Raw genomic sequence first — 25,803 nt, forward strand, 5'->3', positions numbered from 1 at the left:
CGTTACAACTATGTCAGTTTGTAAGAGCAGCGCTCAGTGGCGTGAATCAGCATATGTGCAGCGTTTCATGTCCCCTTTAAAGGGACAATGCACTCAAAAATTTGGATAAGACCACTGTGACCCGGAGAACCTGCGCCCTCTCAATGAGGCGGATATCACCTCCTGCCTGCTGGTCATAAATTATTGATGATTTGAGCAATCAGAGGACGAGAACTTTAACCACGTGACCTGAAGACTCTCCTCCCTTTTCTTAGATCAGCTGATCTCTGACTCATTTCCCAGCATAAACCCGTTTAGACTTACAGCCCATTGCTGTTACAGCTGTGGGAGCTGAGGCTCCGCCCACAGCCCAACCTGCTCACCAATCAGCCACCCTCACGTGGAGACACGTCGGCAGGTGTGCAGCAGGGCTGTGAGTAATGAGCGAGCGACGGGACGTGTGGGCGTACAGGTGAGGCAGGCCGGGGCAGGACTCACCTTGAATTTACTCTGATGATTATCTGGAATCGACTCTTTCTCTGGACAGCTTAGGCAGCTACCCATGGCTTCTTCAGAGCACCATCTGATGTCTGCAGCAAGGAGAAGGCACGTGAGGAAACATGGCAGCACCCAGACGACGCACGCACCCTGCTCCCCGATTGGTGGACTCACCTAGATCCTGCCTCCGGTAGCCCTGCTTCCATCCTCAGAGCCGTCAGGGGTCAAACAGGAACAGCAGCTCTGCACAAGAAACAGCAGGTGAGGCTCAGTGCACCAAAATAAAAGATCACACTGCCCTCTGACATCACTCTGCATCATCAACAGTCTCGGTTTGTTTGTTTTTTGCATTATTTTGTCTGATGATTTTCAGGTGACATTTGGTGTTAAAGAAGAAGTTGATGTTTGGCATTTTGCGCCACACTTCACTCGTGTTACTGTCACCTTAATAACACGACAGGCATTCATGAGGACGCCAGATCGCTTTGATACCCTGACCCTGTGACCATTGCTCAACGCTTCCTCATTTCTTCTGTCCAGTCTGACGATAAGGTGCCGTGACCTCTGACCCTTCTGTTTTTCTGCTGCCGTCTTTCTCTTTCGTCATAATAGTGCTCCTGTTAATTAAACAAATTATTTATGTTTTTTTAATATAAAAAAACATTAGCTGGCTTTTGGGATTGTTACGCAGTCTCCAGTTGCAGCACGCCACTTCAAGCTGCCGCTGCCGGATTACTCTCAAAGACAAAAACGCTCTAAAATCATCCTTCCACAAAAAACTGTTTAAAGAGGCTAAAACATAGTTCAATGCTCGGATCAATGTCGGCTCAATCACCGATCGCAGCGTGTCTCGTTTTCAGAGCCGTCACACAGTCACTGATGTGCTGGCAGAGGGTGCATCACACATCCTGTGACACTCTCAAACACAGCATCGGTCTGCGCTTTCATGCGTCACAGAAATCTCGATCATTACTCCTGAAATCATTTTTGCTGCTGCTGTAATGACGCCGCTCTGATGATCCAGGCTGAACTGTTTACGTCTGACGGCTGCCTCTCATTGGTCCGTCACTTTCTTTGGTCGTTGCTCTTAATGAGATTGGATTTTAAAGTTTCTTTTCATTCAAATGAATTCTTTAATTCCTTTTCATGATTTTATTGGATGGAGGAAAACTGTCAAATTAAAAATAATCAGAATTCACCTGTTTAGTTTTCTAAACCTGAGACGGTGCTTTCTGCAGACTCACTGGGAGCTGCAGGAAACCACTGCCAGATCCAGATTACGCAAGTGAAGCTCAGTTTAACAAATGAACTTATTATTTTACAGCTTCAGCGTGTGAGGGCGTTCAAGGCTTTACTCACTCACTTTAATCATTTGCCCGACAGACAGCCCCGCCCGCCCCGTGAGCCGGCGCCTTCGCTTGCGCTGGACTCAAACAGGAAACGATTAGAAAGCCGTCATTTTTATTTACAGGTGGAAGCAGCGACCGAACGCCGCATAGCTGACACATACGTGTCACTGTCCAAGAAAAGGGAAAATGATCTTAAAACAGCCTCTGACCAGCTTCAGAAAAGAAAATAAACTTTACCTAGCCTTACCATAGCTGCTTCAGTCATCAATAATCAATAACTAGGTTTAGTTTCATTGTTTTCAGCTGCAGAGCAGTCAAGTGTGTCTGAAATCATCAGCTCCACCTCAGTGCGGTCACACTGGGTCAACCCACCGGGCGATGGGTCGGCATTTGTTCCATTTAGCAAAATTCGATGACCCTTCATCTAAAATCTGACACATGAAGATTAAAAACATCTACACTAATCTGAGCGCATCACAAACTTTTACAGCTGATTTTTATGCTTTTATTTTGAAGGTCCGAGTGACTCTGTTTACTTTCTGTGGGTTAAACGTGCTTTAACGAGTTTCGGCGTTTTGAAGTTTTATCCAAAGCAGGGTTCAGATTCGGGGACAGATCAATATCCAGACATTAATGCAAGTTATTATCAATAAATCTAAACATGACGACGGGGACACGCGAGCCCAAAACATCTCACAGCACTGATCCATCGGGTAAGCAGAAGGTTGGAGGTTCACACCGTCTTCATGTTGGCGTGTTAGTATTTTGGCCTTTTCCATGGACCAATTTACTGATTTATTTTTTTTCTATTCTTATTTTATTTTTGTGATTCACCTTTTCTTCCCATCTCCTGTGCTGCAGTTAATTTTCCTCAGTGTGGGATTAAATATAACGTCCATGTTTATGTAGAAGTGACATGAAACGTCTCACCAGAGTCCATTCACAAAAACAGATTATACCTGGCGGGAAACTCGGCCACTTTTTCACGTTTCACTGAATTACCTGTGATCCAAACAGACCCTGCGTCACAGCAGTAGGGACAGGGGCAGACCCGGAGCTCACCTGTTCTCTCAGGTAAAAGTCCTGTTTTCCTGAATGGTGTCTGGTGAAGAGTCGGGGTGAACAGCAGGAAACCACGATGACAGTCTCCTGACCTCACACTGTTTTTCCTTTAATCTGTCACTCTACAATCAATCTTCAAAGCTTTTTACAACCGCATGTCCCAACATTTAAACATTAAAAACCTTTAATCAACTAATTATCTGATTAATCAGCCAGCTGTTTCTCTTCCAATCAGGTAATTAACAATGATTAGTAATCAATAAATGGATGAAGTCTGAATTTAAATGAAAAAAAAACAACGTTTTTTTTACTGATTAGAAAATACTAAGACTGGCTGATATTGATCTGACTGATTTCACCCAACCCTGTCAGTCTGATGGGTTTGATGTTAAATTAAACTATAGATGAGGAAGATAAAATAAAATAAACTGAGGAACGAGGATTGTAAATGTCGACATCCTAGAGTTGATCGATCAATATAAGAAATCTCAATAACCTATAATAATCAGCTAATCAATATTCCAAACCCCCACAGATCCTTTGACTCAGTCGTTCAGATAATTATTAGCCTGTTTATCAATAAATAACGAAGATAATTTCCTGCCAGAAGAGTTTAAACGGTTCCCTTATAGAGCACACAGATTTTTGAAGGAAGGTCTCTGGAGCAGCTGACTGATTAATCAATAAAATAACTGACAGATGATAAGATGAAACTGGCACCGATTGATTAATCGATCACTGACTGAATGAAAGCAGCCTGATCTTTGTGTTTCTGTCCTTCCTTGTTTTGAATCACTCACTCAGAATGCGTGTGTGTGTGTGTGTGTGCGTGCGTGCGGGGGGAGGCTGAAAACACTGACTTATTACTTTACCACAGTGTGTGTGAGATAATGGCCCGTGTTTCTTTCTCTCTGGGTCACAGCCTCTCCCCGCGAGGCCGCGCCACTCTCGCCCCGCTCTCGGTGAACTTTGTTGGGCTGACAAACTTCGGTGTGTGGGTGTAATGGCAGCTAGCAGCACGGAGCTAAGCTCAATAAGCTAACCGTGATTTCAGCTAATTAGCTCGGGGCTACACACCGACGCACTCCGCCCGCTCGTTCCCACAAACATCCAACAAACAGCCCGGGACAAAGAAACATACTTACGGGGCTACTTCGCCGTGTCCGATGGGAGCATCCAAACCGCGGGACGCCCTTGGGGCCGCTCGGCAGCTCAGATTGGGGCCGAGAAGACGCTGGGGCAGCTAGCGTTAGCCGCGGCTACAGCCGCAGATCCTCCATCTTTCCTCTTCGCCGCTGAGCGCCAAAAAACAATTACAACTTCTTCCAGCCGCCGCTAACGCTGCTGTCTGCGCCGATTAACCAGCGGGAAGCGGCTCAAACCCATCGACGAGCCTTCGGGGTACTCTGCAGACTTCCCCCGCGCGTCCTCACACACTTTTTTCGCCTTTAAAACACTCTTTGGTTCACTCACAGCGTCCTCTGTTCGGCCTCACTCCGACAAACTTCCGACACTTCACAGCCTTGATGTGGAAAGCCCGCCACACGGCGCATGCGCGGCCTCTGGAGCTTGGGACAGCCGGGGCCTCTCCCCGCCAGACGCCGAGACACACTGCAACTAAACACACACACAGCTACCAAAACACACACACCTAACCATAATCTAACTGTGATGCTAAAACCACATTCTGAGTCTCAACAATGTCTTCAAACTTGTGGGGACGGGCACTTTGTCCCCATAAGGCCTCTTGGTCCCCACAAGCATAGTAGTGTTCCAATTTCTGGTCCTCACAACAATCTAAACATGGCACACAGACACACACAAACACATGTCAGGATAACAGTGTAAGTGATCAAAAGTCCTACAAATTTCTCATAAAATCCTGAAATAACTCTGTAACAGAAAGTGTCTGACCTTTGACCTTTGGATAAGGACAAAGGTAAAAGCACGTGCAGTTCAGCGTGGGCTTAATGGGGGTGGGGGGTTGACCTGAAACCTTGGTAGACAACAGTGAATTCAGCCGGCTGCTTTGAGACAACCACGGATCGATTAACAAGACCAAGCAGGAACAAAACCGCTCTTCAGACACGCAGAGATCCTTAAACCTGCGTTCTGTCCGATGCCCAGCAAGACTCCTCTTCGCCTGCTTCAGGTGTGAGCTGCAGGTGGTAAACAGGAGATGGTGGGTTTGAGTCCCAGTGACGCTGAGGGGGAACATCTCACAGGCAGGAAGAGTGCTCGCACAGATGAGGTTTCTTCTTCCTCATACCTGAGCTTCAGACCAGAGTAATCAATATCCTGCTGATCATTCTGAGGTCCAGGTTTGAACTAAGGTCACATGCTCTTTACAAACATCACACGCGTGCTCTGATCTCACTGACAGTAACAGTTATTATAAAACTTTTATATGAATTATTTACATGTAATTTAGTTATTTTGTAAAAGTCACTAAATCAGACCACTGATCAGAAATGATTCAAATATTATTGATAAATCATTAAACCAGTTTCATTCCTCACGCTGTTACTTTATTAAACTGATCTGATTTTAAAATGTTAATTTAATAAGGAAACTATAATCTTCTGTCTCACTAGCATCATATTCTTATGGGCAGAATATCTTTAGACTAATGAATAAAAAATATATTTTATTTTATATTCATGGATATAAATCTTCTATTTTGTAACGAGTAGAATAAGATTTTTATTTCAGTCTACACTCTGCAGCAGATAACATCCTTCTGTTATTTTTTTACAAGGTTCTTCGCTGTTATTTTGGGCTTTTATTGTGAAAAGCTGGGACAGGAAGAATCCATTTTTTCACATTATTATAACTAATCAACCTTCCTATATTGATCAAACAGCGGTGATCAAATAATCCTCAGCTGATATCTGTTTGAATCGCACGACTTCAGAGAGGGAAGTTTAAATTTTAGTCTTATTTTGGAAGCTTCAGCAGAGTTTTAATCTGGGTTTATCTCCTTCCAGAGGAATCTGGATTTACTCAGCTCCTCCTGTCAGATCCCTGTTCTCCACCAGTGCTGGGTCTAGAACCAGATCCTTGTGGTTGCAGGACGTTGGCGTCTTTAGCGCAGTGTCAGTGGAGAAGAGGCGAAAACCTCCTTGGCCGTGATGAGCTGATGATACAGAAGGTAAAAGCTGTGACTGAGTTAGGACATGAATGCTGTTTGCGTCCTCTGAAGGAAAGGAGCTTCAGTGCTTCCTTTCCAGTATTTAAGTCTGAAATCATTAGCCGTTTCCGGCCCGGGTCCAAACTTCGCTTCAAGTCCCAAAGTCGAAGAAACACTGCGGCACCACTGAGACTTACAAACTGTCTAAATCAGGGGTCGGCAACCTTTCTGATGACTAGTGCCATTTAAAATTTCCTCAGAAGTCAGTGTGCTGTATGATTGCATTAGCAATCAATTTAATAACAACGCTCTATATTAACAGTTACACACTGTATAGAATAACTTTATAGATTATTTGTTGGCAGATGTTGGCAGCTATCAGCACCATGCAGGACAGACGAGCTCTACAGAGGGTTGTGCGGTCAGCTGAGCGCACCATCCGCTCCGAGCTCCCTGACCTGCACTCAATCTACAGCAGGCGGTGCTGGACCAAGGCCAGGAAGATGGTGAAGGACCTCAGCCATCCCAACAACAGACTGTTCTCTCTGTTGAGGTCAGGAAAGCGATTCCGCTCCCTGAAGACCAACACAGAGAGACTGAGGAGGAGCTTCTTCCCGCAGGCGATACGGTCTCTCAATCACACCACCACACAGTCCTGACCCACACATATGGTTCTTACACACTGGACATTCTGAACATTGTTTTCACTTCATTACTTAAATCACTTTAAGCATATTTGCACTGCACAAGACATAATGTGGATTGCACAACACTGGTCACTATATTCTTCATTTCCAGTTAATACTTGTACAGCTGCTGTTATTGTGTATATATTTATTTATATTTCTTCATACATTCTTATATAGTTCTATTGTGTATTTTGTTGTACAGTTATTTTATTTTCAACTTTAATTTATATATTTTATTTTATTATTTCCCAGTTAAATTTACCCTTCATTCTAATTTGTGTTGTACAGTTATTTCATTTTTAACCTTAATTTATATTTTATTCCTTCCTAGTTAAATTTACCCTTTTTAATTTTTCATATTTATTTCCTATCTTATTCATAGCCTTTTCCTTTTTTTTGTTTTCTTTAGGTCACGAGCAGTTGTCCAAGCATTTCACTACATATCGTACTGTGTATGACTGTGTACGTGACAAATAAAATTTGAATTTGAATTTGAATAGTTATCAGCTACTTTGACACAAAAAAAGACTTCTTATCCATAACAGCAAATGAACTGTACAACAGAAAATACAAATGCTATTTATGGTCTCCTCACAGCAATGATAAGAAAAATAAACTGGGCCAATATGGCATGTTTGGTAATACAGAGATACACATTTATGTCTTTTTTCATTGTAGCTGAAGTCCGGGACAAACTGTGTTCCTTCTCAGCTCAACACGAAACGCATAATATTTTCTCTGAATGCGGGGCGATTTCATTTTTACGGGACTGTTGGCAACTCTAATAACAAATCTTATAATAAAATAGTGATGGTAAATTTGATTATTTTTACTGTATCGAGTTTTAATAAGTCACTCACCAAAGTGAATTGGTTTTTGAGTCATTTGAGTCACTGAGTCAGTCGACCAGAGAGTGCAAAAAATGTACATTTTCACTCAAACTTAATTTGTTTCTCTTTTCATGTAAATCCTACTGCTAAGATGAGTGATTCTAAAAGAAAACAACTATTTTACAGAGCAAAAAAGAGCAAAAACATTTCTAAAAATTAAGCAATTTCCTATCAAAATTGCTTAATAAACATTTATTTTGTTTATTTTTATTTTATTAGTATTTTCCTTAAATGTGTCAAATATATATTTTCTCATCGAAATGTCCACTGAGCTGTGAGCCAGGGGGCGGTAATGCGCCTTAACATTGGTTGCCAACCAAGAAGAAGAAGAAGCTGTGAGCCAGGAGGGAGGGGGTGAGTAGCTCAAATGTGCTGTTAGCATGTTAGCAGAGCGATGCTACTGTGAACCGAGGAGCTATTGTCTTGATGTGAGCTTCTACTCAGGGTTTTTTCTTCCAGTTAAGAGCAGAAATCTTTTTGTTAAGAAACTGGATGTTGTGTTTTTCTCCACAATTTTAATTATGAGCTAATACATTGCTGCTAACAGCAACAGGGATGAGTCAGTGAGTCAGTTGGGCTTGTGAATCATGATTCATGAGTCAGTAAAGTAATTCTCGAGTATTGAACGATTCGTTCATGATTCGCACATCACTATAATAAAATAAAGTTCACTATCAGTAATGTCATAGCACCCACCCAGCTGTATAGAAACTCCGTCATGCTAGCTAGCACGCAGTACGAGTTATTGTAACTGACTGTAAAAAGTCAGCGCAACGAAAATAAACTCCACCTAAACTTGGTTTATATCTGACCCAGATAGACTGCAGGTCATAACTTCTTACCTGAAGTTCAGTTCACCTGACACGCAGACCGGCGGCTGCCTCGGGTCTCTCCTCCTGCCTCCCCTTTCTCTCATCCACCTGCTGGCCTCCACCACTTGCTAATGTTACTGAATCTGTGGAAGCACCGCCATAGCCACCACCAAACAACTGAGTTATTTTTACACACCAGCCAGCATCTGGCCAATCCACCACCTTTCATTGTTTATACCGTTACAAAAATAATAATAATAATAATAATAATTGGGCCACCGAGCAAATGCCTGGTATGCCGATGGCCAGTCCAGCTATGGTCGTGGCTTGCCAATCCTGGGCACGAAGCCTGGATCTGTAATAAAATGATCAGTGTGGCTGCTTTACCAGGTGTAGCAATTAAGTTTAACATCCAGGCATCCATTAAAAAGGAAAAGGATTTATGAAGTCTAACAGATTTAGAAGTTAGCAGGAAGTTAGCTCGCTAGTTTACACCTGAACATGATATAGCATGTTCTGACTGAGAGATTGATTATGATAGCAGAGCTATCAGAGTTACAAACTGCTTTCACCAGATAGCAACACAATTTCGATCCACTCCTCACGTGTTAACCTCTTCGACATGTCAATGGCTGTGAACAAAGAGAAACTTGTAAATAACTCATGAAAGAATAAAGTTACGTTGAAACCAAGCACACCATTGTTTTTCTTGTGACATTACCAATAAGTTTGATGTGTCACATGGCCCTCTTCCTATTGAAAAAACAAAAGTTGTATCCAAGATGGCCGACTTCTAAATGGTCACCATGGTCACCGCCCATCTTGAGGCGTTTGCCCCCTCACATATACTAATGTGCCACAAACAGGACTTTAGTATCACCAACCATTCCCATGTTATTACGCTGTATCCATATAAATGGCCCACCCTGTATAACAAGATACAAAGCATGTTAAAAACACAACAGACTTATTAAACGCAGAGTAGTTTGGACCCGGAAGCAGGATTTATCAGATCATCAGTTAGGATCTCCTTTAGGAAGCACTGAAGCAGGAGAGGAGACGATTTCGTCCCATAATTCATAGTGAAAAACATCTTTTGTTTTAGAAGCTTTATGTTCTTTTTTTTCTTGCGCTCAGAGTTCAGTTGTACTGAAATAATCCTGCTCAGATTATCATAGAGTTTCTGGATGAATAATTAGAGAGCTGATAATTTTGTGTTGTGTGTTTAATAAGCTGCTCACATACAGACGAGCACAGGTACACTTACAGGTACAAGCACAGGTAAACTTACAGGTATGAGCACCTGTGACAGAGATATAAACAGGACAACAGAAACTCAACCAAGAAACTGGAGCCAATATTCCAGCAAATCAAACACATAGGAGATGATACAACCAATAATCTATAGATAATCTATACAGAAAGACATCACACAGCTGAACATAAATTAAAACAAATTAAAGTTATAAACATTTCTCTGTGACATACGAACACTGTAGAAAAATATATGGACATGTCTCTCTGAAGAGCTCAGCAATGGCTCAGCAGTCAGTACAATCGTTACGGTCAGGGTCAGCGTCTGTGGAAAGGACCAATAACCCATCAATAAGCCGTCAGTAACCTGTCAATAATCCTTCAATAATCTGTCAGTAACCTGTTAATAATCTGTCAATAAGCCATCAATAACCCATCAATAACCTGTCAATAATCGTCATAAAACGGCAACAACCTGTCAATAACCTATAAATAAGATGTCAATAATCCATCAATAATCTGTCACTAGCCTGTCAATAACTTCTCAATAAGCCGTCATTAACCTGTCAATAACCTGTCAATGAGCTGTCAATAGCCTGTCAGTAACCTGTCAATAACTTCTCTATAAGCCGTCAATAACCCATCTGTATCCTGTAAATAACCTGTCAATAACCCATCAATAATCTGTCATTAACCTGTCAATAACGGCTCAATAAGCCGTCAATAACCCATAAATAACCCGTCAATAACCCATCAATAACCTGTCAATAACCCATCAATAACCTGTCATTAACCTGTCAATAACCTGATGTTAATCTGAGGCTCCACGTCTGTTAAATGGTAAACAGACTGGTTATAGTGCTTTTGTTCTCTGTCTGAGCACTCAAAGCGCTTTACACAGCTAATTCATTCACCCAATCACACCCATTCACACAGGCACTTCTTCTAAGTTTAAGTGCTGAGTATCTAACATTCACACACATTCACACTCCGATGGATGCATCGGAGAGCAACTTGGGGTTAGTATCTTGCCCAAGGATATTTGGCATGCAGACTGGAGCAGCCTGGGATTGAACCACCGACCTTCTGGTAAGTGGCTGATCTGCTCTGCCACCTGAGCTACAGCCACCCCGTAAAAAGGACCAATAATCTGTCAATAATGTGTTCATAATCTGAGGGTGGTAATCTGATATGTAGGATCAATAATATGAAGGTTATCAATGACTCACCGCCTCACATCCTGTACATTCCCTCCTGCTCGCTGCGTAGCTTCCTGGCTCTGAGAACGTCTCTGACACACTGATGCAGGTATGCATACTGCACCTGTGGAGAGGTGGCAGGTGAGTCACACCTGAGCTCAGATTACAAAATATCATTTTCAGTCTGACAGCAGAGATTATGGGATTATTACAGGAGTCTATCATTTCAGCCTGGGGGATTATTTTAGTCACCTGTGACTGAGTGCCTTCAGGTGTTTGTCAGGACCAGTTTTAGAAACACAGATTAGCCAGTCAGGACAAACTGAAAAAAACCCGTCTTGTAAACAGGAGATCTTGGGTTCCGTTGATATATTTAATATTTACATTTGCTCAGCTCAGGAAAGCTCTCAGAGGACATCTCTGGACCATCTCATAGCATCAGACATGAAAACAAATTGAAGTATGTAAATAATAAGTCTGAACTCATTCAGGTTCTCAGCAGCAGTTTCAGTGCTGAAATCCCAAATGTGAAATTTCAGTCATCATACTAGATTAAACAATTTTCAAACTACAAATATGGCTGACACACAGAAAAGGAAGAGTCGATTAAAAGTGCAGAGATAGATGCCACATAACGGCATACAAATGTTTGCCCCCATGAAGCATTGGTCCTACCTCAGTCTGCACCATGTGGGATCGATGGAGTCGCAGGTCAAACACGGCGCTGTAGATATCCACCGTGTCTTTGGCGTCCAGTTGCTGCAGCACTCGATCCAGGACAATGAAAGTCCCCGTCCGGCCCACACCGGCGCTGACAAAAAGACCAAAGTCCAGTCAAAAAACACGTCGTATACTGACCACAGCTAATGAGCAGGATGGTCCACATTAGTCCACAAACACAAATTAGCATGTTATACTGGTGAAAAACATAAGGGTTCTCAGACTATGAGGTTTCTGTTGGTTTAGCTATAATTACTTCTCATCTGACCATGTGATGCTTCACACAGTTTGAGATTCTAGGAATTCAGTGGTTCGTCACTCTGAAGAGGCTGATATTTTAAGGGCACAATGAGGTACCTGCAGTGGACTACAGTGGCTCCAGATCCCGAAGTCCTGTTGACGTAGTCTCGGACAGTACGGACAAACTGGATGAGGGACTGAGTGGTCTCTGGGACACCGTGGTCCGGCCACACCGTGTAGTGAAACTGACGAACCAGGCGGCTGAAGCCGAGCTGCTCCTCCTGCAACGCACAGTCACATTAAACTGAGGTGGGATCGTTTTCTTGTTTCTCAAGAATAAAACGAAACAAGCGTTCGAGCCGTCTTTCGCACTCAAACCGGTTCTGTAACAAAGATGACAGCTGTCAGTGAAACGTACGCTGTAGATGTTAAACTCTCTGATCGTCCACTCAGGTAGAACCGATTCTGACAGCATCTGGACGATCAGGTCTCCGTAGTACAGAGGATCCTGATCGAATGGCCAGTAGTGATCACATTTCACCTGGATGGAGGAAGAGGAGGAAAACCTCACTGTTTCAGGCTGATGAGTTTGTGAAGATGGTTTCTGTAATCATTGCCTCTGTGCTACCCACCCTTCCTTTCTCCACACACTGAGTGACCATCACCACATTGTGGACATTCTGCTCCCAAACCATCTTCCAGAAGTCGTCTTTAGTTCCAGGCAGAGGACCCTGTGTGGCGATGTACTCCCGCCGGAAGCTGTTACCCTGAAAACAGAGAGCGTGAACCCCCCGAAATTCGGACAACCCCTGTGACTGACTCATAGGAGTCTATGAGAAAATGATGCTACTGCTCACACGCTCTCTAACCTCGGTAAACACTTTATCGTCTTTGTCTCAGGTTTCAGAGACCAGCTTCATCATCTCGTCTTCACCCATCCTGCTCTTAACTTCTAAATGAGTCTTTATCGAGATCAGTCTTTGCAATGGACTTCTTCACATCCAACCAAAATTAAACCCCGTCCTAACTAAGCCAGGTGTGTTTGTGTTGCAATCATTGTATGGTCACCAAAAAACACCGACTGGCAAGCTGCGAAATGAAGTAACGATGAAGGAGAAGCTATTAGGTGGCCCTACTCACCTGAGTAAAAACTAAGATGCACTGCATGTTTTTATGTTTTCACTCTTTACTGCTCTTTGAAGGAGTCTCCAGTGTGGTGCATGTCAAGTCTGTACTGACTTACTGGGATGTAACTGGCATTGATGTAGTCAGAGCAGGGGTCGTCATCAACGTAGGACAGCTTGACCCTCGTCGAGTCGTCTGAATACGAGAAAGGCAGTTAGACCCAGACCTTCTACAACCCGGTGATCTCTTATTGTGTCTGTGGGCTCTTGACTCACAGGGCAGGATGTTATTGTATCGGTTCTTTCCCCGGTTCTCCGGCAGCAGAGCCGAGTCCAGAGGCTGGTTACGACCGACGTCCTTCAGATCCTGATAGGGAGAAAATAAAAGCGATTCACAACACAAACAAAGGCCCACTCTGAACACTCTTAAACGTCAAAATAGTGAAAACAGACAGGATAAACCCTGGATCTAACATCCTTCACAATCCTCAATGTTGCCACAAGTTTTTTATTCTTGGGGGATGTGATATGCTGAAGCTGGGGTCTTTCAAAGAGGAACAAATTAGTTTTATTGATTGCTGACCTCATACTCCTCTGACATCAGGTAGTTGGAGTCAGCCTGTAGTTTGCTGTAGTGAGACTCAAAGTTCACAATCTTAATGGGACTGCAGGAGAAAAGAAAACATTTAAAACCAGAAAAATTCACAAAAGGTCAAAGATGAACCTGAAGCAGTGTGAACGGGATTACAGACCTGGAGATTCGACGGCTGCTGAGGAGCAAAAGGCAGGGAGAGAGAGAGAGAGACCTCAGAGTTTAAACCTAATGATGCATTTTCATCTGTACACACATGCAGTACTACATGCGTACTACATGCAGTACTACATGCAGTACTACATGCAGTACTACATGCATTAATCAGAACCTCCTCTGAAAGAAAAAACAAGCTGTCACAATGCAATCACATGTCTGCAGAAACAAAGGCAAAAAGTACTCTGACTGTAGTATCAGTTCAGTTCTGATGCTGCCTGTGATACCTTCAGCAGGTAAGGGAGCTGAAGGTGCTGCAGCACCCCCTGGTGGATTTTAGAGGACATGCATGTCCATCAGTGTATCATGCAGGTAAGGGAATTCCAGAAAGCTGATTCTGTTTATTCGGACATCTTCAGTGGGAGAAACGTTTCATCATCGTCCAGGTGACTTCTTCAATCTCAGCTGACTGCAGGTTTCAACCTTATGAACAGGACATTTGCACAGTGACTGAAACTATCGTCCTTCCAAAAGACCTGTGGAGACCATCTCTGAATCGAGGAGGGGGCCTAAGGGTCACCATCTTACAATGCTGTGAGACTCATGGCCATCGATCAATGATCACAGATCGGTGATCGTGACATTTTCCATATTAATGATCATAAACTGACCTCACAGCCCATTGGTCACCAGTGGTGCTAGACTCAGTCATTGTGCAGGTGCTTATAAGGTTGATACCTGCAGTCAGCTGGGACTAAAGAAGTCACCTGATGATAATGAAACATTTCTCCCACTGAAGACGTCCAGATGAACAGGATCAACTTTCTGGGTAAAAAACTCTAATGATTTTATTTCATATCAACGGTGGTGAGAGTTTGCACTCTTACTGTTTCATTTCAAATGTGTTGTATTAGTGTTATGAAAGGTGAGTCACTGTGCAAACATCCCTGAACATTATTGATTATTGATTACTTACCCTCTGACACCCAGCTGGTTCCCCGCTGCTGCTCTCTCTCTCCTCATATTTATCCTGACCTCCAGCCTCTCTTCCTCACTGGTGGAAACACAGTAGCACCGTTTAACCTAAACAAAGATAAGCAGGTGTACCTTACAGACAGGTGCATCCTCTGATACTCACACTTTGCGAGTTCTGTGCCTGCAGACAAACAGAGCAGTGATTCCCACAATCACAGCAGCGAGGAAGAGTCCAGCACTTACACCTTCGATGACACCGCTCAGAGGCTCTGCAGGAGGAAACACAACTGTGATACTTTTCTGAATTTTTCACCTGCACCTGCTCGTCCCAGCTTGACCTCGGGTGTATTTTAATCGAGCTAAGGTTTGTTCTCACCAGCCTCAGTGATGATGGGCTGCGATAGGCAGGTGTCAGAGAACAGTGGAGACAAGACACTCAAGTCCTTTGCATCATCATCAAACAGCTGAGTGAAAGCTCGGACGCTGATCCTGGAGACAAACACAGATGCCCCTAAGGTTATTCACGCAACGCCTGACCTTAGAGGTAACGCTGGAGCAAAAAGTCTACAGGGCTGAAAGTTTCAGAGATGATGAGCTGGTTCTAACAAACCATTAAGGCTCCAGGTTTCTGGTCAGTCTACCGCCCTGGAGTGCTGCAGTTTGGAGGAAGTGGACACGGAGTCAAGTACCTGACATTCATGCAGAGGATTTTTCAGTACCTGTAGGCAGTCTTTGGCTTCAGGGGTCCATCACAGAAGTGGTTCAGCTCTCCACTAGACTCTGGGTCCTGGTCTGAGCCTCTGGCATCACAGGTGCCCCCTAGCAAGTCCATCCCAGTCCCCAAGCTGATGTTAAAGCTCTGGGTGGTGCTGTCAGGGCTCTCGGTGCATCGGCTGGGGAAATAGCTGGTCTGGTAGGACCTGATGGAGCTGTTGGAGCTGTAGTCCAGGTAGGAGGGCAGTGGGTGCTTCTGCTCCAGCTGCATTAGGCTAACATCTTCAAAAACAAACCAGAAGATTCAGGATTAGATTATTGCATCCTATTATCTGTCCATCCATTATTGTTTCCGTTATCCATCTATTCATTTGTGTATTATTAATGTCAACATGCACTCATTATTATTTCATCATCATCCATAATTCCATAATCCATCCCATTATCCATTATTTATCCCAAAAGAAGAGGTATGAGGGAATGGTAAAAAAAAATGACAGAACACACAATTTAAGGCCGATACCACCAAGTGAAGTCAGGTGACCAGAACAACAGGAAGGAGATCCAAGAGGAGTTACTACAGATTCTTTTTAGGAGGATCATCCAATTAGAAGAATTCCAGTAAACTGGCCTTATGTGGATGCTGCTCACCTTCAGACTCAGTCACCACTACAGTGAAGTACTTAACAGCTCCATTAACGTCACTGAACCAGCTGCAGTTAAACTGGAAGGAGATGGAGGACTTGGTGACCACAGCAGACTGCTCACTGACCCGGGTACCGGAGGGGGGCACAGGAGGACCTTCAAGAGTCAACAGGAGGACAGCATGTTAAACACCCTCCGTCATGCTGAGGACATGTTAACTTCCACTCGCTCTTACGGTCAAGCATGGTGACCACGTTGTCCTGAGCCTCGTCGCTGGGCTTCCCACCAGACATGACCTTCACAGAGACTGTGTAGTGTTTGTGAGGCTCCAGCTCAGTGATGATGTAGCTGTTGGAGTCCTGCTCAGCGAGTCTGGAGTACATCAGTGTGTGGGAATCCTTGTGGAGACACTCGATGGTGTAGGAGTCATAATCAGTGTCCGGGGTTACCCAGGAGCAGGAGATGGAGGTGGAACTCTGAGGGCGACAGTGGAGGCTGTGGACTCTCTCTGGCTCTGTAGACGAAAGTAATGGAGTGAAACCACATGACAATTCACATCAGAATTGACATAAAGTGCTGCCACCTACTGGTGCGGATGCTTTTGCGGATAGGTGTGCTATAGGTAGGTGTGGCCCCAGGCTCTGTGGTCCCACTGACGGTGCGGAGGCTGAAGTTGTAGAGCCGTCCAGGGAACATCCCCCTCAGGATGCGGTTGCTGGACGTCCGGGTGTGGTACGGATTGATGATGGACAGCCGGTCCCGAGGAGTCCACTGCAGGTCAAAGTCATCATAGTCGGAGTCCACAGGGCCGCTCCATGTGATCTCCAGGGAGGTGTTGGTCACCCCCCTGAACAAGATGGAGGCAGGTGGTCTGGGAGCTGAGGAGGGACAGGATTTGTTGCTGATCAGAAACTATTCCGATTCGTGTGTCTCTGCTTAAAATTAGGATTTCTTCTGTTCTGCTCCTCGTGTTTCTAGACTTTATGTTTTAAAATGTCTCTTGTTACTTTATGTTGCGACTGTGTGCTGCACTGATAAAACTGGAAAAATGCCTTTTGCTAAACCACTGAAACTGCTGACTGAATATCAAGGAATACTGAGGTGATCTGAGCTCTAACAGAAGCTGCATCTTACCCGTCCGGCCCAGGGTGCTCGCCCTGTTGCTGAGCCCGCCGCTCTGGCTCAGCACCTCAGCTCGATACAGGCGACCCGCTACAAGGCCTGAGAAGATGAACCCTGTGGCCTCTGAGCCCAGCTGATGCATGGCCTGCTGAGAACCGTTGGGGTTGTAGAGATACAGCTGGTATCCACTTAGATCACCTCCACCATGCTCCCAGTTTACCCAAAGACTGTCAGACTGGTTTCCACTCTTAGCTTTCAGGAACGCTGCAGCTGACGGGACTGAAGAGAAACACGATCACTGATACAATCTGCAAGTCCACTCTTCGGGTACAGAAGGCATAATATCCTTTACATTTTATTTCCAGTCAAGGACCGTGTACTCTGGAGGACCAGCTGGTCTCACCTGTTCTGGTGTAGATGGAGGTCTGGTTGGTCTGGTCTCCACTGTGGATCTGGATCAACATCTTGTAAGGAGCACCAGGTCTGAGGCCCTGAAAAGTACACTGCTGACTGTTGGACTGGACGCGCTTTTTCTCGTGCAGCTGGTCATTACGATCATACAGAAAAACTTCATACAGCTGAAAGTCTCCCTCTGGTGGCGACCAGTGGAAGGACAGGCTGGTGGTGGTGTTTGCAGTGACGGCCAGATTGGTGACCACCGCTGGGTCTACAGGAGAAGGGACGAGGGAAGCTTTTAACTTTCACAAAATTTCATCAATCATACTGTGTACTTGAGGAGAGAAATCAAGAGTTTCTCACACATCACTGTAAATCGATTTTAGGTCAAACCACCAGAACCTGGTGAGTTATTCATCTTCTTTCTCAGTATTGTTCCAACTAAATAGTCTAAGGCAGCGGTCCCCAACCTTTTTTGCGCCACGGACCGGTTTATGCCCGACAATATTTTCACGGACCAGCCTTTAAGGTGTCGCGGATAAATACAACAAAATAAAACTAGTACTGGTACCGAAAAAAAGAAGATTTATTCATAACACACGTGAAAAGACCCAGGAAAGCCGAGTAAACGATAAAAACGATAACAAAATAACACTGAAAACCGATAAAAACCCTGAAAACCAAACATTTCACACCTGAGCCTCAACTCTCGCGGCCCGGTACCAAACGACTCATGGACCGGTACCGGTCCGAGGCCCGGGGGTTGGGGACCGCTGGTCTAAGGGGCTTGGAAAGAAAAGCGTCTGGACGTCTTTAAGTTGCTTGAAGACGTTTCACTTCTTATCCGAGAAGCTTCTTCAGTTCTAGAGTCAAATGGTGGAGAGTCCCAGATTTAAACCCTGTGGGAGTACCCCCCCCCCCCCCCCACCCCCAAAGGGGGACAAAGGACCCCCTGATGATCCTCTACCTGATCACATGAGCCAAGGTGTGAAAACGGGTGTGGGTCACAATCAGCCAGGGTTTCGGGTGAGCTCATTGTGAAACCTGACCCCAACCCTGGTTTCCTGAGGTCAGATGGCCCAGGATGTGAGTGGGCGTTAAGGCGTCTGGGAAGGATCTCAAAACTGGATTATAGATGGCAGACAGTTTGTGTTGTAAACCACCGCCTCTGTTCAAAGATGGTCGCTCACAGTGGACATAAATGGCTTCTTTTACTCCTCTTTGAAACCATCTGTCCTCTCTGTCAATGTGAACATTGGCATCCCCTGTGGAGGTGGCTCTTCTATGTTGTGCCATGCGCTTGTGAAGTGGCTGTTTGGTCTCTCCAATGTAGAGGTCTGAGCATCCCTCGCTACACTGTACAGCATACACCACATTGTTAAGTTTGTGTTTTGGAGTTTTGTCAACTAAATACTTTCTCAAAATATTCTGACTTGTCTATAAAATGTACAGTGGGATGCAAAAGTTTGGGCAACCTTGTTAATAGTCATTATTTTCCTGTATAAATTGTTGGTTGGTACAATAAAAAACATCAGTTAAATATATATAGGAGACACACACAGTGATATTTGAGAAGTGAAATGAAGTTTATTGGATTCACAGAAAGTGTGCAATAGTTGTTTAAACAAAATCAGGCAGGTGCATAAATTTGGGCACCGTTGGCATTTTATTGATTCCAAAACCTGTAGAACTAATTATTGGAACTCAAATTGGCTCGGTAAGCTCAGTGACCCCTGACCTACATACACAGGTGAATCCAATAATGAGAAAGAGTATTTAAGGGGGTCAATTGTAAGTTTCCCTCCTCTTTTAATATTCTCTGAGTAGCAACACTGGGGTCTCAAAACAACTCACAGATGACCTGAAGACAAAGATTGTTCACCATCATGGTTTAGGGGAAGGGCACAGAAAGCTGTCTCAGAGATGTAAGCCGTCTGTTCCCACAGTTAGGAACATATCGAGACAATGGAAGACCACAGGCTCAGTTCAAGTTAAGGCTCGAAGTGACAGACCAAGAAACATCTCGGATAGACAGAAGCGACGGTGAGAACAGTCAGAGTCGACCCACAGACCTGCACCAAAGACCTCCAACATCATGTTGCAGCAGATGGAGTCGCTGTGCATCGTTCAAACACTTGGCGCACTTTACACAAGGAGATGCTGTATGCCAGAGTGATGCAGAGGAAGCCTTTTCTCCACCCACAGCACAAACAGAGCCGCTAAAGCACATTTGGACAAACCAGCTTCATTCTGGAATAAGGTGCTGTGGACTGATGAAACTAAAACTGAGTTATTTGGGGATAACAAGGGGCGTTATGCATGGAGGGAAAAGAACACAGCAAGAAAAACACCTGCTGCCTCCAGTAAAATATGGTGGTATGCTGTGGGGCTGTGTGGCCAGTGCAGGGACTGGGAATCTCGTCAAAGTTGATGGACACATGGATTCCACTCAGTATCAGCAGATTCTGGAGACCAATGTCCACGAATCAGTGACAAAGCTGAAGCTGCGCCGGGGCTGGATCTTTCAACCACCCGAGACACTGCTCAAAATCCACTAAAGCATTCATGCAGAGGAACAAGTACAACGTCCTGGAACGTTCATCTCAGCCCAGACCTGAATATTATTGAAAACCTGTGCTGTGAGTTAAAGAGAGCTGTCCATGCTCGGAAGCCATCAAACCTGAATGAACGAGAGATGTTTTGTAAAGAGGAATGGTCCAAAATACCTTCAACCACAATCCAGACTCTCACTGGAACCTACAGGAAGTGTTTAGAGGCTGGAATTTCTGCAAAAGGCGGATCTACTAAATATTGATTTCATTTCTTTTTTTGTAGATTCCAAATTTATGCACCTGCCTGATTTTGTTTAAACAATTATTGCACACTTTCTGTAAATCCAATAAACTTAATTTCACTTCTCAAATATCACTGTGTGTATCTCCTATGTGATATATTTAACTGACACTTTTTATTGTAACAACCAACGATTTATACAGGAAAATAATGACTATTAACAAGGCTGCCCAAACTTTTGCATCCCACTGTATAAAACATCAGGTTTGCCTCCATCACATTCAAAGTGAGAAACAGGAAGTCTTACTTGTCCGAGCCTCAGTGCTGACCCCAACACTGTGGACCCCGCCGCTGGTGGTCTGGACCACCACTCGATACTTCTTTCCTGGTGTGAGGCCGTCAAACTGCTGCCAGGTGTGTCCAAAGGGCTGAGAGACGTTTCTCACCATGCTGCCTCTGTCGTCCAGAACTTGGAGGACATATCCATCAGCCACACCCAGAGCCTCCTGCCAGCTCACCTGGATACTACAGGTGGTGTGGTGGGAGTCCACCTGGAGCCCTGTCACTGCAGAGGGGACTGAGGAACACAGGGATGATGCAGAGCGCAGTAAGGACCAGCTAATCTGTACGACAGCATGGTGTATATTCACTGTACAGAGGTGTGTCCTCTAACCTGTGCGCCCTGTGACCGTGTTGTTGTTCACCAGGTCTCCACTCACAGACTGAACCATGATGGTGTACACCTGGCCGGGCTGCAGGGAGCCGAACGTCACCTCGTTCTGGTGCTTGAGGACGCTTCGGGTACTTAACTTTCGGCTTTCTCTGTACAGAAACACGGAGAATCCGTCTACATCGCCCGGACCAGGAGTCCAGCTCACCATCAGACTGCTGCTGTCTCCACTGTTGCTAACGTGGATGTTCTTCACTTTACTGGGAACTGAAAGATGACAAAGAGCTTTTGATCTACAGCATTTTTGCTCTTTACGTCAAGGTTTAATGATGATGGTAATAATGGTGGTAATAAGTCTTAGTGGTAATCTGGTTAATTGTAGCTACCTGCTGCTGCTGATTTAGATGTAGAGATACTGTTCCCAGAGCAACTGCTGAGAAACTGCAGCGCCACCAGGAGGCATTTAACTTCCCTGATATGTTGTGTACGTGAGTCTAAGGAGCTTGGAAAGAAAAGCGAGGGTCGTGGACCCCCTCCTCTGCCTAACCTCATGAGCCAACATGTGAAAACGGGTGTGGATTTGGGGTGAACCCATTGTGAGACCTTGCCCCACCCTATCATGTGATCAAATGACCCAAGGTGTGAGTCACCCACATCATGACCCTCTTAGGGACACTCACAATAGGGCTTAAAAATCTGGGACTCTCTTAGAATTGGAGAAGCTTCTCAGATGAAACAATTCCCAACGCTTTTCTTTCCAAGCTCCTTAGACTGACCTGGCTGACTGAGAAACTTCACAAACATCTTCACAGACATTGTCCACCTGACAGCAAAGTGCAGGACTCTACAAATAAGCCGTAACAGATTTTCAGGATGTTTTGTAAACTGTAAATTACCAAGATTTTCCTTTTTGAACATGGAGTGCTGGATTATGTGGTGTGATGTTTAGAGGCAGCAGACCTCTGTGACCTCTGACCTGTGCGACCCTCTATGTACCGGGCCTTCTGATTGGTGCCGCTGTACGTGGAAACTATGATCTTGTAAAGCCGCCCAGGTGTGAGTGATGACAGGACGCAATCCCTCACACCGCTGCCCAGAGTGATGGGAGGAAACACCTTCATGTCGCTGAACAGCAGCTGCACTTCGTAGTGATCCACGTCACCCGGAGCTGCCATCCACGTCACCCGCAGGTCCTCGGTGCCCCGCCTAGCCAGAGTCAGGGAACGCACTGCCGCCGGGACTGAAGGATGGACATGACATGACCCACAGTTAGTCTCCAGGAGCCTCAGAGAGCAGATTTGCTTTGTTTTGAATTTGAAATGAACAAGGACGTTGCTGCTGTTTAAGCATATCAAAACTCCTGCAGAGATACTGAGAGACAAGAACATCTGCTGATAAATGGCTGTATTTGTATAGCGCTTTGCTAGTCCCTAAGGACCCCAAAGTGCTTTACACAACCTGTCATCCACCCATTCACACACTGGTGATGGCAGCTACATGTAGCCACAGCCACCCTGGGGCGCACTGACAGAGGCGAGGCTGCCGGACACTGGCGCCACCGGGCCCTCTGACCACCACCAGTAGGCAACGGGTGAAGTGTCTTGCCCAAGGACACAACGACCGGGACATGTTTCTTTGTTCCTCCTGGTTCAGATCTGAAACTTGGTGCTTTATTCCCACATCTTATTATGTTGTAACAAGCAAAACATATGAACGTGATATAAACAAGTATTCATGTATCCATCCATCCACCCATCATCCATCCACCCATCATCAAAAATGCCCAGTCCCCTACTGTTCTCGTGGGACACAGAGGTGTTTCAAGTCCAGCTGAGGGACATAGCATGTCTGGGGTCTCCTCCCAGATGGACCGAAACATCTCAGCTAGCGTCCCTCAAAGAGGAGGAGCAGCAGCAGATCTGGCAACAAATACAGTTTTTCTTTCCTTCTCACCGATCGATCTATCGCCTGCTGAGCTCGACTGCATCCTGACATGTATCATCTAGTTTACTCGCTGAATGATGCAGCATTCATGTTCCTAATGAGCCCGACTGAGGTCAAAGGTCACTCACAGGTGCTGCCATGGGTGGAGGCAATGGCTTCGTACTTTCCGCTCCACGTGGTCACTAGCACTGTGTAGAGTCTGCCGGGCACCAGGCCGGTGAACACACAGTTGTGCTCCGTCTTTGAAACTGTCTTGTTTTGCAGGAAGACGTTGTTGTGCTTGATGAACACCTGATACAGGTCGAAGTCTCCAGCAGCGTGACGCCAGTACACCTTCAGGTAGCTGTCCGAAGCATTGTGGGTCGCTGTGGGGCTCTGGACCTTCGACGGCTCTGATGGAGGATAATCAGACAAGACTGATGATACCGGAGTTTACGGTGTTTTGTGCAAAAAGGGTGCAGCAGGTACAGAGCCAGGTGTGTATAGACCTGGACAAGCACGTGTTGGTATCATTTTTGCTGTTTAACACTTACAAACTGAATGAATTGTTCTAAAGTGCCGACTTTACTGCAACATGGTTTAAAATTCTGACTGGTCGATGCTGTGAGTGGTGTACATACGTGTCCTCTCCTGGATGAACGTCTGATTTTTGTAGAGACCGCTGCAGGTAGTGATGGAGATGTTGTAGAGGCGTCCAGACACCAGCGAGTCGAAAACGCATGTCGGGGTCGACTTGGGCACGGTGAGGGTGTGAATGGTCCTCTCCCGGTCACTCAGGGTCACCAGGTATCTGTCCACCTCACCTACAGCCTGACTCCAAGACACGCTGAGGAAATCCATGCGCCCGTTGTTGCTGACCCTGACATCGCTCACTGCCGCCGGCACTGAGGGGGTAGGAAGAGGGCGGAGTCAGAGTAAACACACAAGCACACTCGTTTTCGTACCTTAGATTACCCTAACCATAACCTAACTGTGACACTAAAAGCACATTTTGAGTCTCAAAAACATCTTCAAACTCGTGGGGACGGCTGTTCCCACTGCTGGAGCATTAGAACAAAGACTGATAACAGTGTCAGTTTAAGCCCAGTGAATAAAAATGAGTTTTTAACCTGGATTTAAAGACCACCACTGAGGTAGACTGCCTGATGTGAAGAGGAAGATCATCCCAAAGCTTCGGGGCCACAGTAGAGGACACTTGATCTCCTCTAAGTTTCAGCGTTAGGGCCTGAGAGCAACAGCTGCTCAGCTGAGTGAACGAGGGGGGACGTAGGGCAAATATACAGGCGCCAGAGCAGTTAAGGATTTAAAAACCAGTAAAAAAAAAATTGAAATAGATCCTCAGTACAATTTTAAGCCAGTGTAAGGAGGCCAGAACCAGAGTAATATGCCCAAATGTTCTTTTACCAGTTAAAACCCGTGCTGCAGCGTTCTGCAGAGAGCCCTATTGAATGATGTGTTCTACCTCATTTTTATTCTTCTTCTAATTATATTTAAACTTTTTGACACCGCAGGGACTGCACTTTATATTTTTTGTACTTGTTACAACAACAGGTAAGATATTCTGTTCTGTTCAACAAAACCTGCACCTGTGGAGAACTCTGACAGGAGCACAGAGAGCATGCAGAGATCACACGGGGGGAGCACTGAATCATGATGCTGTGATGTAGCAATGCTCTACCATGTCTGCACACTGTGAGCTCCAAACCCAGAAGCTTTAGAAAAACATCTCAGAGTAAAATTAAAACTCAGATGACCTCTCGCTCCTGATATCATCAAAGTGAGCGACTGATCCTTACACGGCGCCTCTCTTCTCCCAGAGGCGCCTCATTCACACCAGCACTCTCTTTTGTAACAACCACTCACACATTCATTCTCCGAGCCACCTGGATCAAAGCGGATGAGCATGTTTCCTGCTGTTTATTTTGATCCGTTTCAAAGATGAAATCGTGACTACTCTGCACGCTCTGTATGTTCTGTGATCTTCATAAAGTCCTCTGCAAGTTATACAACGGCTGCCGGCACTGGTGAAGAACAATGAAGCTCCGCCCTGACGGGAAGTCTCTCTGTCATCAGCGCTTCCTGAAAATTCCTCACAAATTCCTGCTTTTCACTAATATCCTGCTCTCAGTTCAACAAGCACACAAAGTAAGAATGTGTCTGAAATACACAGAGTCAATACATAATCAATGGTATTATTGATCTTATTATGATCAATTATACTATTATTACGTCACATATACACCTGTTTTTATTTCTGAAAGACTTGATGCGCATTAACTTCTGTCCAGTTATATGACTGATAAATGATGTTAACAATTAGCAGTGTTAATGACAACACTGGCACAGTTTGTTTAGCTGGGTTATGTTTTAATTCCTCAGGTTAATTCAGGGTTACCAGAAATAAACGAGCTGTTCTCATTGCTGTCAGGTGTGACTCACTGGTACAGCCTTCATGCTGATAAATCTCCCACGGCGTGAGCACTTTGTTTAAGCTGCAGCTCGACTCCACCCTCGTGTTGTTCCTGAAACGACTGCTGGCGTTTCTTACCTGTGCGTCCCTCGGACACCGTCTGTCTGGAGATGTGTCCCACTCTGACCGTGGTCACCACCACGCGGTACAGGGCGCCCGGTCTCAGGGCCTGGAAGCTGAGGCTGCTGATGTTGGCCATCACGCTCTCATTCTTGATGACGCTGCTGTCGTGAACCAGCAAGACTTGGTAGGAGTCCAGATATCCGGAAGCCGGTGCCCACCGCGCCTGCAGACTGTCGGTGCTGCCGAGGTTGGAGAGCCGCAGCCCACTGACCTGAGCCGGAGCTGAGGGGGTGGAGAAAGGAAACGCATTACAACAG

At 45.2% G+C, this 25,803-nt stretch overlaps 2 protein-coding genes and 1 long non-coding RNA gene across 3 annotated transcripts in view; 1 reads left to right on the forward strand and 2 right to left on the reverse strand.

Moving 5' to 3' along the window:
• Nucleotides 1–5,245, reverse strand: part of LOC113024985 (fibroblast growth factor receptor substrate 2-like) — a 12,273-nt gene extending 7,028 nt beyond the window's left edge. Inside the window, exons 1-3 of the mRNA XM_026172290.2 lie at nt 4,034–5,245; nt 652–720; nt 478–569 (exon numbers count right to left, since the gene is read on the reverse strand). Of these exons, the coding sequence (XP_026028075.1) occupies nt 478–543 (66 nt within the window). The 5' untranslated portion in view covers nt 544–569; nt 652–720; nt 4,034–5,245. The remainder of the gene's footprint in view (nt 1–477; nt 570–651; nt 721–4,033) is intronic.
• A 247-nt stretch (nt 5,246–5,492) lies between these two features.
• LOC145429899 (uncharacterized) lies at nt 5,493–7,204 on the forward strand. The gene is made up of 2 exons (XR_013910230.1): nt 5,493–6,039; nt 6,384–7,204. It is a non-coding gene; the product is annotated as an uncharacterized LOC145429899 (long non-coding RNA).
• Nucleotides 7,205–9,616: 2,412 nt separating this feature from the next.
• ptprbl (protein tyrosine phosphatase receptor type B, like) overlaps nt 9,617–25,803 on the reverse strand; it is a 29,562-nt gene continuing 13,375 nt past the window's right edge. The window contains exons 9-33 of the mRNA XM_026172291.2: nt 25,502–25,768; nt 23,574–23,837; nt 23,082–23,345; nt 21,986–22,249; nt 21,013–21,276; nt 20,647–20,916; nt 17,554–17,817; nt 17,163–17,429; nt 16,616–16,906; nt 16,264–16,542; nt 16,035–16,184; nt 15,389–15,665; nt 15,046–15,158; nt 14,833–14,938; nt 14,671–14,748; nt 13,699–13,716; nt 13,530–13,611; nt 13,223–13,313; nt 13,066–13,142; nt 12,455–12,589; nt 12,241–12,363; nt 11,940–12,103; nt 11,538–11,673; nt 10,893–10,986; nt 9,617–9,988 (exon numbers count right to left, since the gene is read on the reverse strand). Coding sequence (XP_026028076.2) covers nt 10,897–10,986; nt 11,538–11,673; nt 11,940–12,103; nt 12,241–12,363; nt 12,455–12,589; nt 13,066–13,142; nt 13,223–13,313; nt 13,530–13,611; nt 13,699–13,716; nt 14,671–14,748; nt 14,833–14,938; nt 15,046–15,158; nt 15,389–15,665; nt 16,035–16,184; nt 16,264–16,542; nt 16,616–16,906; nt 17,163–17,429; nt 17,554–17,817; nt 20,647–20,916; nt 21,013–21,276; nt 21,986–22,249; nt 23,082–23,345; nt 23,574–23,837; nt 25,502–25,768 — 4,334 coding nt within the window. The 3' untranslated portion in view covers nt 9,617–9,988; nt 10,893–10,896. The remainder of the gene's footprint in view (nt 9,989–10,892; nt 10,987–11,537; nt 11,674–11,939; nt 12,104–12,240; nt 12,364–12,454; nt 12,590–13,065; nt 13,143–13,222; nt 13,314–13,529; nt 13,612–13,698; nt 13,717–14,670; nt 14,749–14,832; nt 14,939–15,045; nt 15,159–15,388; nt 15,666–16,034; nt 16,185–16,263; nt 16,543–16,615; nt 16,907–17,162; nt 17,430–17,553; nt 17,818–20,646; nt 20,917–21,012; nt 21,277–21,985; nt 22,250–23,081; nt 23,346–23,573; nt 23,838–25,501; nt 25,769–25,803) is intronic.

This window comes from Astatotilapia calliptera, chromosome 7, assembly GCF_964374335.1.
Source record: "Astatotilapia calliptera chromosome 7, fAstCal68.1, whole genome shotgun sequence".
In the NCBI taxonomy this organism is placed as follows: domain Eukaryota; kingdom Metazoa; phylum Chordata; class Actinopteri; order Cichliformes; family Cichlidae; genus Astatotilapia; species Astatotilapia calliptera.